At 62.1% G+C, this 13756-nt stretch overlaps 1 protein-coding gene across 1 annotated transcript; it reads right to left on the minus strand.

Moving 5' to 3' along the window:
- Positions 1 to 565: 565 nt before the first annotated feature.
- ASB1 (ankyrin repeat and SOCS box containing 1) lies at positions 566 to 11796 on the minus strand. The gene is made up of 5 exons (XM_075528940.1): positions 11634 to 11796; positions 8266 to 8407; positions 6962 to 7264; positions 5550 to 5935; positions 566 to 4301 (listed from the first exon to the last, which is right to left on the minus strand). The coding sequence occupies exons 1-5, from the start codon at positions 11698 to 11700 to the stop codon at positions 4174 to 4176; spliced, it is 1026 nt and encodes a 341-aa protein (XP_075385055.1). The 5' UTR covers positions 11701 to 11796; the 3' UTR covers positions 566 to 4173.
- Positions 11797 to 13756: the final 1960 nt, after the last annotated feature.

Genomic DNA, 13756 nt, shown 5'->3' on the forward strand with positions numbered 1-13756 from the left:
GGCCCTGTCCCTCCAGAGGGGGGTGCCCATGGGGTGGGTCTTTTCTCCCTCTTGCCCAACTTTTTGTTTCCTTGGAGTTGTTGGCTTTCCACGCACTTCTAAATCATTCAGTCCCTGTCCCGAGATCCTTGTCAACACTGTCAGATGTGACAGGTATTCTAAGACACGTTCTGACTTCTGACTGTTCAGGGTCAGCGCAGGGCAGCTCGTGTGAGGCCATCCAGCCGTGTGACGTCATCCGCCACTCAGAAAAGAAGGGCGGAGCTCGTTTGCTTCTGCAGAGAGCCCCACCTTGGGAACTCTACGGCTACAGCGCAGTCTGCCTCGTCCTGCTGGGTTGCTTTGAGTTAGAATCATCTGGACAGTGGTTTCCAGTCTCTGATCCAGACCGGCTGTGAAGCAGCCGCCATCCAGAATTTTCCTCTCCTGCTCCTGCTGGGTCCCTCACTTCCTGCCTGTGTGTGCACGGGGTCAGACTGCTTCTCCAGCTTGAGGGGGGGGCAGGGAGGAGGAATGGTGTGGGCAATTTCAGGGTATCAGCTACAGAGACATGCCAGGGACATGCTTAGAGATAAATATGTTCCTTCATTTATTTCAATCATTCCAGGTTCATCTCAAATCTTTACAAAGAGCAGGGGGGTGGGGAAGAGGGTCTTATCCATCCCACAGAGCAGTGTAGGGACAACGGCACACTGCTTGGCAGCCATAGGTTTCAAACGCTTCGGGGACACACGCTGTTCAACCCCAAGTCCCACTAAGTAAGCAGGCCACCCTCCAACCCACCCCCAGCAGCATTCTGGGCACCCAAAGGAACGGTTTGCCTTCAGTCCTCACCCATGATGGAAAGTTTGCAGTATGCAAAGCAGAATCTCAACTGAGCAGGGATTCGGCCCACTAGCTTGTACAGTCCACAAAAATTAAGGCCAGTGTGGAACTGAAGAAGCTAAACAGAGCAAGTGTCCAGCCACACCGGGCACCCGGGAGGGCAGGAGCAGAGTGGGCAGTAACACAGCTCAGGCCACACGGGCTACAATTGGCACCCAGAGCAGTGCTCACAGGCACACGTCAGCCTGGACACGCCCACGGGCCGATGGCGTGGGGTGGAGCTGAGGGGCAGCGGGAGCAAACACGTGAGCAGCAAGCCCCCTACTGGGCAGCGAGTCCGCCACCCCCACCCCCCCTCTGCAGAGGACACGAGGTCAGAGTCCACATTCTTCCCATGGGCCGAGGACTTGCCCTGCCAGGCGGGGGGAGGGGGGTGTCTTCGAGGGAAAGGGGATGGCAATGCCACCCCGGCCTGGTCACCGAGTGGCGCCCCAGGCTCTCACGGGAGGCCCCTTGTGGACCCAGGGGCCCGCGTCACCCGCCGGGTAGCGATGCCAGAGGGTTTCTCTCCAGCAAACCCAGGCCACCCACACGGCGCATTCTGCTCTGCCCAATGAGGGCATCGTTAGCACGCACCACACCCACCCAGGTCACCTCCGGTCACCTGCATTACACAGCCACAGGCGTCTTACCGCCACTGCCCACGCCTTGTCTCCACGCTCCTCTCCAGGGCAAAGCGCCTGCTGCCCTACTGCATGGCGAGGGCTGGGCGCCCCTCGGGGTGTGCTGTGCACCCCGAAGTCTCCCTCCACACGAAAGCCCCCAGCAGGGCGTCCCCAGCAGGAAGCCCTGCCACCTCGGGGGGAGGGGAGACAGGGGCTCCTTGGCTAGGGAGGGGGAACTGCCCACAACTCATCCACTGCCTCATGGACCTTCACCTGAACAACCAATTCATGTAAAGGGGGAAAAAAACCAAAAACCTGAAAATGCTCCTCAGGCTGGAAAAGGACCACATCACTGCCTCCTTGCTTTGGGCAAAGATGAGTCCACAGAGACCCTTACAGGCCACACAAACACACCCCACGGCGGCCCCAGGCCCTGGGCAGGGCCAGGTAGGGAACACGGGCGTGCACCAGCACAGCAGCTGCCAGGGCAGCATGGGAACCCTTCAAGAGATGAACCCGGACCCTTCCCCTCAGCCCAGAGCAGATTCCCCAGGAACCCCAAGAGTGTTGCTGCCTCCCTCGGTCACCTGGCCCCCACCTGTGTGAGGACGCTATGGGACCTCTGACATGCACCCACACTGCCTGCGTCTGAAGCCACCCTATGCCCACAGCAGTGTCGCAGCAGGAAGGGGCCCACGCCGAGGCCTCCCTCCAACAAGGGTGAACCTCACAGCTACTGGAAACCAGGGAAACCGGCAAAGGAGGCCAAACCGACCCTCTGCCACAGCCAGACCGAGGCCCAGGGCACGGGGGGAGGGGGGGAATCCTCTGCCACAGCCAGTCCTTCTAGAACACAAGACCGCACACACATGCCCACGCCCAGCCCAAAGCACAAGGGCAGCCCGAGGGTAACACTGGCATGGGGCCTGGCCACTGTAGCTCCCAAAGACAGAGCTGCCCTCCTCAGACCCATGGAGCTGGGCAAGGGTCTTGTCCTTCAGGCCCCCACACAACACCCACAGTGGGCAGGCCCGTCGGTCGCTGCACCACAGCACACCCAGAGGCAAGCAGGGGTTGAGCCCTGGCCAGCCAGGCGGAGGTGCCGGCCCCTGCTCACACGACTCCACAAGGACCATCCTTCCCATCTCAGGCAAAACCCTGCCCAACCCAACAGCCCAGCCCAACCTGTGTGACCGCTCCCTGGGCAGGAGCCCCCAGCATCGGGTACAGCTGTGGTGGCCCAGAGTCACCACGATGCCCACACTCCTCCCAGAGGGGTTCTCCTGACTCCACACGGCCCCCCAGATGCTCTGAGGAAGCCCAGCCAATCTCCCACCGTCCACCTCAGGGGTCCTGCTGACCTCATCAAAGGTCCATGACCTGACCCCATCCCGTCAGGGGCACCACACAAGTGCCATCCCATCCCCCGCGGGAGCACTACAAAGCCTAACATCACCTCAGGGGTATCCCATGGCGTGCCTGTCCATTCAGGGGGACCACTCAGCCCCCTAGGATGCTATACAGCCTGACCACATCACCCCAGTGAGCCACACTGCTCAATCTGGGCCTCGCAGAAGACTGCCCAGTCTGACTCCTCCTGGCATGGGTGCCACAGTGCCCCCCACCACACCCCCCAGGAACAGTGCATGACTATCACAGCGCAGACGTCCGCTCACCCAACAACCTCCACCCAGAGAGACAGGGCAGCCCAGCACCCAGGCGGAGTTGCTTAGGAAGGGGGTGCAGGACTCCACTCCATGCAGCCAAAGGGCACACGCTAGGTAGCAGCCATCACCGTGCGACCAGCTCCTGCACAGATGTGACGCAGCTCCGAATCCCTCCTACTGCCACAAAAACCACTGGCTCCAAAACGCGATCTGCCTGGAAGAGCCTACAGTCCGAGCTCCTAGGGGAGTCCTCAGACGCCTCCCATGAGGAGACTGCAGGGACCCACGGCATGACCGCAGGGCGCTTCATTGAAACCATGCAACCACGGTGTCCCAACCGACCCCTGGCCCACTCTCCCACCCTGTCCAAGACCCTCACAAGCAGACAAGTGAGGAGCCAGCCACCAGCACCCGGCTGGGGACCCTCAGCGGCTGGGGGCTTTGCAGCAGGCAGGGCATCTCCTCAGAGCTGGCAGTGAGTGCTGTGGGACACAGTTCAGGGTCATTTCCCAGCTGGCTCCATGCGGCCTTCCTACACCGGATCCCACCGCAAAGCTCCCCCACCGCGGTCCTGTGGGTGTGCAGCCCAAACACCCACACGGTGGCAGGCTTGGCACCGCAGACTCGCCTGTGCACCGGGGGGCCGACCCTAAATGCAGACGCTCAGCCAACACCCCACTCCGCGGAGAGACCCGCCAGCCCAGGAGCTACCTGCCACCCACCCCTGCTTCCTTCTCCCGGGACACCCTGGCCAGTGGGAGATGAGCAGGCAGGCGTCAGGTGGCAATCACGTGGAGGAGCAGAGGTGATAAGACAAGCACGTGCTGCCAAGGTCCCAGGGGCCTGCCGCACACGCCTAGGGCTGCCAGGAGAGTGTGCACCTGTCGGGACCCACGGGACGTACACCAGAATGAAGCAAGGGGCACTTCAGGCCTCTCGGGCAGCGGTGACCTGGGACCCAAGACAAGCCCCAGGCAGGCGGGACTCTCCAGGCGCCACTCCTGCCCCTTCTCGCCCTACTCATAGAGCAGGAACTTGGTGACGGGGTCTGGCAGCGGCAGCGAGGGGATCCGATGGAGTCGGTGTTTCCCAAGCGCCTGTCTCACGGCCACCCGGCACAGTCCCAGCAAGGTCCTGGGGAGACCTAGAGCACCATGGGAAAAGAGAGAGGCAGAAGATTGGAGATTGAAGGTTGGCTGGGACCAACTGATTGACCCTCCACTTCCCTCCCCATCCCCACCCTACCCGACCCCGGCTCTCCCTGTCAACTTCCTGCTGTGCAGGGGGAGGGGGAAGGGCGAACCCAGGCCAGGAAGGTCTCGGACAGACTCCTTTACTAAGGCTCGCCCACCTACCTAGGGCATCTGCTCATGGGGAGAGCGCCTCCCGCTGGCCACAGAGCGGCCCAGAGCATGGGGCCTGCCCTCTAGACCCTCCCTGCCAGACAACCAGGGTCTCCGAGGGCCGAGAGGCCTGCCCACCAGCTGGCGCTCAGGACAGATGACACTGTCTGCTCCCCGGCTGCCTGCCTGAACACTGACTGTGCAGGACGCAATCTTTGACAGCTCTAAGAAGTTAGGTCTTCACATCGAGCGATCATCCAAATGAAGGCTACGGTCCTTGATCTTCATCAGCCAGGGCATCAAGTCCCCCTCACTTTCAGCAAGCAAGGTTGTGCCATCCGCCAATCGCAGGATGTGAACACGCCTTCCTCCAATCCCGGACAGAACTGCCACCGTGGGGATCGGAGTCTGCAACTCTCCCCAGAACCAAGAGGGCCTCGTGCTCCCCGGGGAGTGACGGGTGGTCTCAAAGTGTCGACGTGGGGGAAGCAGCACTACCTGAGACCCACTCCACCACCAGGGCTCTCGATCTCAAGGGCACTGCTCTGTAACTTGTGGACGCTGTGGGAGTGGATCCAAATCTAGATCTCTTCCAGTGAGGGGCCCAAGAAGCTGCTTTCAACATTTCTTGGCCCACTTGCCTCACTCCACAATCACACCAAGTTCCCGAGGCTCTGGGGACATCCACTTTGGCCTTTTCTTCCTTTCCTGCTTTTGGATGGTTTGCGCTCCTCCTGAATGGGATTCTGGAGCCACCCCACAGCTCGCCAGGGCTTCTGGTGGAGTCTGATGCATCCAATTTGCTCCTGCGCGGTTCTTGACCTTCAGGTGGGACAGGCTCAAGGTCGTATCCCGGCTCTCATGGACTTGTTTGCACTGTCTTCAGCTTCAGCATCTGAGCCCCTGGCCTCACGTTAGCTGCTGATATTGAGCTCCTCCACAACAACCCACAAAGGCTCCCTCCGGGCTCAAACATCACACACACACACACACACACACACACACACCACACACACCCCACACCACCCCCACCCCCGCTACACACTTACTTCGGGCCTCTCGGAAGACCTGTAGGGCCTCCGGGTCTACCTTGCGCCGGCCCCGTGCCTCTGGGCCCAGAGACTCCCACTTGACTAGACCCAGGTTGGCCCCAAAGTCCACAAGCAGGCTGACGAAGGCCGCCTCACAGCCGTGGCGCAGGACGGCGTCCATGACGCAGCCAGGGGAGCCGCGGCAGAAGCCCTGCGTGTTGACGGGGCCCTGGCAGTTGAAGTCGGGGTCGGCGCCAGCCTGCAGCAGCAGCTTAAAGCACTGGAGGTTGTGGTAGGCCGCGCTGATGTACAGGGGACACACCACCAGGGAGGTGAGCCGCCGGGAGAAGGGGGGCCGGACCTCAGGGGTCAGTTGGTGGTTGACGTCGACGTCGGCCCCGTATCTGAGTGGACGGGGAGAGGAGATAGGACTTAGAGGCAGTGCTGCACAGAGCATGTCACCGGGCTTCCCAGCCTCCCTGCCAAGACAGTGGGCGGTGCCCCCCCACCACTCCTGACAGGACCACCCACCTGGCTCGGCCTGTTGTGGGGGTGGGAGCACAGCAATGGTGCAGAGAGCAGGCGGGCTGTCAGAGAGCGAGCAGGGAGAGCCGTGTAGCACGCGAGGGCACACACACACACAGATGGGGGCCCTCTGGGTGGGCACCCTGTGTCTCTGAACCCCCACTTCTCCACTTGAGGAGGCAGGCCTCCTTGGAGAAACGGCTGATGTGCAGCTGCGACAGCTGCCAAGCCCTCCACACACCCCCAGGTCCCTGCAGGGCCGGGCGGGAGCCAACTGCCGCCTCCTGGTGCTGGGGAGCGGCTGGGCACACAGGCTGGCCTGGTCATTGGCCACTGAGTGCTTTGACCCCTGTGCCAACCATGGGCACGTGCCCGGGGATGCAGAGCTGGCCCGAAGGGGTCCCAGTGGCCAATTCTGCGTGGCCAGGCCCTGAAAAGCCCTCCCACGGGGAAGCCGGTGCCTGCCGGGAGGGCTTAGAGCTTCCCCGGTGCCCTGGACGGCGGGTCGCTGTGGCAGCTGCTGGGAAAAGGGATGCCCCTCACCCAGGAGTTCACGCTGCTAACGCTGGGCCCAGCGGGAGCCAGGAGAAGAAAGCCCACGGCCGCAAAGTCTGTTCCAATTCCTGGTGGTGCGGCAGGACAGACCAGGGCAGGGCTGCCCTGCCGCATTAGGGAGCTCTAACTCCACGGGGCGGAGAGCCTCGTCCTCGGCCCACAGCCCGGCTGGGGGGTTCCAGCTGCAGGCCTTAGGTGAACAGCCTCAGGCCACCAGGCTCCACAGGGACGCAAAGCCGGCAAAACGAAGGCAAACGGAAAGAACTGGGAGGAAAGCAGGCATCAGCGAATCAACATGGGGCGGGGGTGCGGGGAGGAGAACTGGCAGGCAGGTCCCGGGGGCCGCTGACCTGATGAGTGCCCTCAGGATATCAGCCCTGCCGACGCGCGCCGCGTGGTAGACGGGCGTGCTGCGGTGGTGCCGGCTGCCGTTGGGGTCGGCGCCGGCCTCCAGGAGGATCTGGGCACTCTCCAGGTGCCCGTTCACCACGGCCACGTAGAGGGCTGTCTGTCCCTTGACGTCCACCAGGTCCACCTCGGCCCCCTTGCGGATAAGGAAGTCCACACAGTGCCCGTGGCCGGCGGTGGCCGCGATGCGCAGCGGCGTGCAGGGCAGCCAGCCACAGCACCATACCGACTTCTCGTTGATGCGGCTGCGGAGAGCGGAGGCGCAGGCTCACCTGGAGCTCCCGAGCCAGCACTTGGGCCCCTGCCGGGCAGGAGTGAGGCGGTCTCCCATGACAGAGGTGTGAAGTCAGAGCCCAGGGCCCCTTCCCCAGAGAACACCTGAACAGATCTGAGGCAGGGGCCCAGGGGGCTGGACCGCCCTGCAAGAAGCCACCAGTGCCAGGCTGAGCCAGTGACAGAGAGGGCCACCCAGACGCTAATCCACGGCAGGCCGCTTCATCACACTGTGGTTCAAGCTCAGGGTCCCCACAGACGTCCGGCAGCCAAGACAAGCTCACCACCAAAGGGCAGTTACTGCAAGCCCACATGGACTCAGGCCAGGGAGCCCCGAACTTCTAACAGCTGCAGCTGACAGACCTTCCCCCCTGGGATGGGGGAATTCAAACCCCCACCTCTTCTGTGCCTCCCACAGCCCAAGGAAGCAACGCCCAACAAAACACCCCCCAAAAAAGCAGGGAGAGCCACCGAGACTGGGCGCGGGGAGCGGGAAATGGGCTGGCTCTGAGCTGCATGGCCCTGCTGGCCGCACTTAGGCGCCTTCCCGAAGATGCAGGTGGCAGGGACCGCACAGGGCTGCCATGGCAGCATCTCCGCCAGACTTCCTCTGACCACCTTTACTCCTGACACGGAGTGGCCACACGCAGGGCTACTGTGAAGCCACTGCACGTATTCTGGGCAGGCGGCCCCGCTCTTGTGGACAAGAGTAAGGTGGGGGCTATGGCCGTACTGGGAGTGCTGGGGGCAGGGCAGTGGGTAGGAGAGCAGTCTGCCACGCCCGGGTCTGCGTCTGCAGCCGGCTGAGTGCAGGAAGCCCCAGGGTGTGAAAGCCCGTCAGCCCAGGCGTGTTCAGGGGGAACCGAGGCAGAGGGCCCCCCTTGCAAGAAGGGTGGAACAAGTAGCCGTGCTGCCTTCTACCCCTCACCAGTTGCCCGGTCCCCTCGGGCAGGCCCTCTATGTGCCCGCTCACCTCCGGAAGCCCTCCTCCTGCAGCAGGCTCCTGAGGGTCTGCAGGTCGCCCACGTAGGCCGCGTCATGGAGCCGAGTGTCCTCACACTGCTCCAGCGGGTGGTCACAAAACTGCTCCCGCAGCCACTCCTTCAGATTCGCACCTGCACCGTGGGGGCACCGTCAGCTCAGGGGGCTGCCCGCCCCTCCCGGGGGAAGGTACCCCAAGCTCACAGAATGTCCTGGGAACAGAGGGGGCGCCGGGGCATGCCCTACCGTTACCACTGGGGGTAAACAAACCAAACCTGCTTCGCACAGGGCAAGATCCTCCATCTTGCCCTCCAAAGTGCACTCCCACGCACTCACTACAATCGAGTGGGTGGAGAATTGCCCCGTGCCTTTCTGAGAGTCTCATCTTTCTCCCAAGGAGCGGCTAGTGGTTTTGAACTGATGAACTTTTGGTTAGTGACTCAATGCTCACTGTGATTCACCTCAGGACGCAGGGAAACGTCTCGTCCTGGCGGAAAGCACCCCCACCACCACCCCCAGGACTGATGCTCCTGGGGGCACAGTCTGCGGCCCTGCTGGCCTGGGTGGGCCGTGGGGCCCCTGGCTGCCAAGAAAACAGAAAAGCAGAGGTACAGCAATGTGTGAAATTGGGGGGGGGGGCGACTTGTAACACCGGCAATTCAATTCCACGACAATGTGCCTGGCACACAGCCACCACTGCCTGCCAGTGCAAGTGGAGACCTGGCCGAGGCAGAGTAGGAAGAAAGGACTGGTGATCTACTTCCAAAAATCATCCCTTGGGAATACAACAGTCTGATCTGGGGTCCCTGGGTGCTCCAAACGACGACACCATGAATATCAGAAAAGAAAAAAAAAATCAGAAAAGAGACGGGAACCTATGGGGGAGCCACACCACACTCCAGTGACATGACTCCATCAGGCAGGGTCCAGGAGCCACCACCAGAATGAGGGGGGCTCACTCTCCACCCACATACGTGCTTTCAGGTGTGATAAAAACACCCTACCCGTTACTGAGAGACGTCAGTATGTGAGACAAAAATACTACTTTCTATAAGAGCAACTCAGCAGAACAGACTTCTTTAAAAGCCAGCCCCGTTCACTGCCCACGCTTCACTGTCACTGTGATGCAAGGCTCCGGCCTCAGTGTGGAGGGGAAGACGCTCGGCCAAGGCTACCTGTACAAGGAGACCCAACCCAGGAGTGATTCTGCCCCACCTCACACTCCAGCCCCAAGCAGACTGCCATTGAGTCTGCCCCGACTCAGAGAGACCCGGTGGGACAGTGGACCTGCCCCTGAGCATTCCTGAGGCTGCCCGCATTCACGAGGAGACAGCCCCACCCAAGAACTCTCCCTCGGCATGTGGGTAGCAGCCCGATGTGTAACCCACTCCCCCACCGGGGGCCTGGAGAAAAGAAGGGCTCTGCAAACCTGTGGCCAGATTCACCCCCACCCCCACCTCCCCAAGGACCCTGTCCTGGTGCTGCTCTCACTGCTGATGCTGAAGCCCCTTCTGAGGGCCCTTGCCTTCTAGGAAGGACCTGGCAAAGCTAAGGCGAGGGTAGCAGGCAGGTGGGCAGGGCAGCAAGCACCCAGGCACACAGGGTCAAATCCAGTGACCCCACCCGTCACAGACGACATGAGCAGCAGGCAGGCATCCAGGCCTCCCCTCAGCTCAGTCTTCAACCTGCTGCCACGTCGATGAAGGGGTTTAACACACCGTCTGGGGCTCTGATTTCGTATGTGAGCTTGACGCTGAGTCATCTTGACTCCTGATGGCCCAGGTGTCACAGGTAGGGCAAACGGGCCTTTCTCCCGAGCCACTGGGTGGGCTACCATCTGCACCATGTGAAGACAACCCCAAAGGAGCCCTGGCCGCACGGTGGGCTGAGCACTGGGCTCCCCACCACAGCAGTGGTTCGAGGCCAGCAGCCGCTCCCCACAAAGAGAAGGCTGTCAGGTCCCAAGACCTCCAGCCTTCGCGGGTCGTACTAAAAGGGCATCAACTGATGACACCGGCTCTCACGGCCCCACAGTGACCATGATGACAGGGAGGGGGCTCCCCAGGAGGGTGGTCAGCTGCAGAGGGCTGGGCCATGGCGGACAGCTAAGTGAAGGGGTGGGGAGTGAGGCCAGGCCCCTTGGCTGGCTTCATTTGAGCAGGCTCCCCGCAGGTTCCTTCCCTCCACCCCCACTGGCACGTGTGTGGGGGGTTAAATTCTTCCTCAACCAGCTTCTCCGAGACAGGCATCCTGGCTTCGCAGCGCTTGTGGCTGCTAGCCCAGCATCAGCGGTTCAAACCCAGCCGCTGCCCCACCATGAGAAGATGGAGTCGTCTGCCCTCCTAAGACAACAGCCTTGGAAACCTCAAGGGGAAGTTCTGCACTGTCCCATGCGGTCACTCGGATTCAGAATGGGCTCCACAGCAGTGGGCTTAGGGTTCAGAGACAGCACCGACTATGCCAGGACGGCGTGACGTGCTAACTGGGGTCTCTGCACCCCTCCATGGCCAGGCCATGCTCACAAACATGCTGGCACACAATGTACCAAGAGGTGCTGTGGCAGCACCCAGTGTCTCCCTGCAATATGGCCTCAGCACTGGGGAGAGGGGCTGCCAGGGTTCCCCTTCCTTCCCACAAGGTGTACCTCTCCCTCCTTAAGGTCCTGCTGGTCCCTGGGTCCAAATCAATCCAACTACCACACCCTGGGGTGTGACCCCCTCCGCACAACCCCAACACACCTGTGTTGACTGGGTGGACGGAAGGATGTGTGGGTGTCAAAAGGGCTCCTGTCACTGGTCTGCCTGTGTTTCTGAGGCTTACGTGGCCAGCTGAGTTGCCCCCGCGTTTGGTCCAGGGGGAAGCGCTGCCAGCAGGCAGGGAGGGCAGGTACCCTGCAGATTCTGCGGTCTCTTCTCCCTGGTTGCCCTCTGCACAGACGCCTTCCTCATTCCTCTCATGTCCCGGGGCCCCTCCAAGTCTAGCCCTACCCCCAGTCGCGGTCACTGCAATCCGGGGGCCAAAGCCCCATGGGCAGAGGCCGCAGGCGATGGCGGGGGTGGGTAGGAGTTTCTCTAACTGCCCACATGGGGTAAGCGTCGGCTGCCAACAGCTAGGTGGGCGGTTCCGACCCCCGGCCGCTCTGCCGGGGAAAGAAGAGGCCGTCTGCTCTATCTGGCCCCGTCCCTGGCCGCCCCTGGACCTGCTGTGTCACCGAGGCGCCCGTGGCGCCCGCAACGGAGCGGTGACCGCCATCCCCAGGCCGGCGGGGCCCGTCAGGCGGTTTCAACTGCGGCTCCGCGCGAAGAGCACGGGAGGCTGGGGGCGCCCGGAGCCCCCGCCCCACCCCGCCGCGCACGCTACCTGCAAGCCCCGGCCCGGCCTGCACCGCCGCCCCGGGAGGCCCGTCCGGGCCGCCGCCCTCCGCCATGGGCGCTCCGGCCTCGGCGCCGCCACTGCAGCCTGCGCCGGCCCCTGCCGGCCAGTTCCCCACCCCACCACGGGCCACTTCCGGCGCCGCGAGAGCCACTTCCGCCTGCCCGGCTTCCGACTTCCGGCGCCCCGCGCCCTCCCGCTGGCCCTGCTTCCGGAGACGCGACGGCGGGCTGCCGGCTGGGAGGACGTGGGGATCGGGTAGCGCAGGGCTCGGGGCCGGGGTCGGAGGCCGCCGCCGTTTCCCCAGAGGGAACGGGGACCCCAGGAAAACACGGCCAGCTGCGGGTGGGGCTCGGGCGGAGCCTTGGGTGCACGCCCCTGGGCACGGAGTGGGCGTGGCCTGCCCGTTGTGGGCGGGGCCGGGAAGAGACCTGTGGAAGCGCGCGGATTCCAATACTGCCAAGCCCAGAGCCTGGCAGCAATGTGCCCGTGCACAACCCGGTTGTGACAGCCGCCGCAGAGGCTAGGTCTCAGGGGGTGGTGAGTGCAGGTGGCCGCCAGGGCACACGTGCACGCGGACGGACGGACGTACGAGATGGCTGAGCGCTGCAGGCTCCGGACACCTGGCTGCAGACACTGCCGGGCGCAGGGCCGGGGCTGAGACCTCATGGAAGAACTGTATCCTCAGCCATTTCTGATCCCGAATTGTAGCCTGGCCCTTCCCTAATAAACCCGCTATCATGCGGATGCTCTCTGGGGCTACTAGAGCCATGGATTAGAGAACCCAAGAGAAGCCGAGACACTGGGACGGCTGGTGTCAGGCATCTGCCACAGAGGAAGCAGCTTGGCGTTGTCCCCCCACCCCAGCTGCCTGTTTTCCACAGCCTATCTCAGGAGGCAGGAGCTAGGGTGGAGGAGGGGCAGCAGATGAGACTAGCAGTTGATGGGCTGGGAACCATGCCATCCAAGGTGTGGCCCTGTGAGGCCCAGATATACCCACCAAGGACCTGGCTGGGTCTGCAGGTGTTCAGAACAGATAGCAGCTGCACGCACTGCGGTGGCATGGGGACAGGGTGACATTGGGTGTGAAGTGAGGTGGCACCGAAGGGAAGTCCATTCTGACAGCAACCCCAGGGTTCATGGCAAAGTTGAGCAGCCCCATGGGCTTCCAAGGCTGGGATCTTTAAAGAATCAGACAGCCTCGTCTTTTCTCCTGCAGGGTGGCTGGTGGGTTTGAATGCAAACCTGGGTTTATTAGCAGCCCTAATGCTTAACTCACTGCCATAAACTCAATGCCATTGAGTTGATTCTGACTCATGGAGACCCTTTCGGACAAGGTAGAACTGCCCTTGTGCACTTCTGAGACTAACTCTTCACAAGCATAGAAAGGACTTTCTCCCGCGGAGCGGCTGGTGATTTCGAACTGCCGACCTTACAGTGAGAAGCCCAACACACAACCATATAAGCTCCCAGGGTTCCTGACCCACTGTTAGTGGTGGCATAATTCAGGAAAGGGCAGTGGACACACGCCACAACACGAAGAATAGCATGAATGGTATTGAATAAGTCATATGAAATGTACTGGTGAGCGTTTTGCTGTGTAACTTTTTACCCCAAAAGCAAAACGGAAGCCCCAGCCTGGGCCTCCCTCTGGGATTTTGATGTCCTTGATCTGAGCTGGGAGTCTGGGCCTCTATCTGTGGCCTGTGCCTGTGCAGATCCTCAACACCTCCCTGGGGCCCCACTGCCCTGGCTCCTGGGCAGAAGTTTTTCACAGCAGTTTTTCAAAGCCATCGGGATACTGGGTATGAACACTCAACACCACACCCTGCCCAACCAGGACCTGCTTCTCAGAGGGCAGAGGGCAGGTTCTGGGCTGAGCTGAGCCAAGGGGGCAGGTAGCAGGATTCAAGCCCAGGACCCTTGACACACTGCCCCTTCTCTGGGCCCCACCTCTCCCTCTGACCCGCTCAGCTACCCAGACCTGGCCTCAAAGCCCCATGGGCCTCACTGCTGCCCACTGGGAGGGACACAGACCCTGAGGCTTAGTCGAGGTGGTGGTCTTTGCCCCCCAAGGCCCCACAACACCCTGGCAGACTCCCTGATGCTGC

The sequence above is a fragment of the Tenrec ecaudatus genome, chromosome 13 (genome assembly GCF_050624435.1).
Source record: "Tenrec ecaudatus isolate mTenEca1 chromosome 13, mTenEca1.hap1, whole genome shotgun sequence".
NCBI classification, from domain to species: Eukaryota; Metazoa; Chordata; class Mammalia; order Afrosoricida; family Tenrecidae; genus Tenrec; species Tenrec ecaudatus.

Bases quoted from the DNA above. Each gene is read 5' to 3' on its own strand.
- ASB1 (XM_075528940.1), bottom strand. From the start codon at position 11,700: ATGGCGGAGGGCGGCGGCCCGGACGGGCCTCCCGGGGCGGCGGTGCAG. The intron at 7,265-8,265 runs GTGAGCGGGCAC...CGCTCTCCGCAG, and splicing joins CAGGAGGAGGGCTTCCGGAG to CCGCATCAACGAGAAGTCGG. The intron at 4,302-5,549 runs GTAAGTGTGTAG...ATGGTGCTCTAG, and splicing joins GGTCTTCCGAGAGGCCCGAA to GTCTCCCCAGGACCTTGCTG.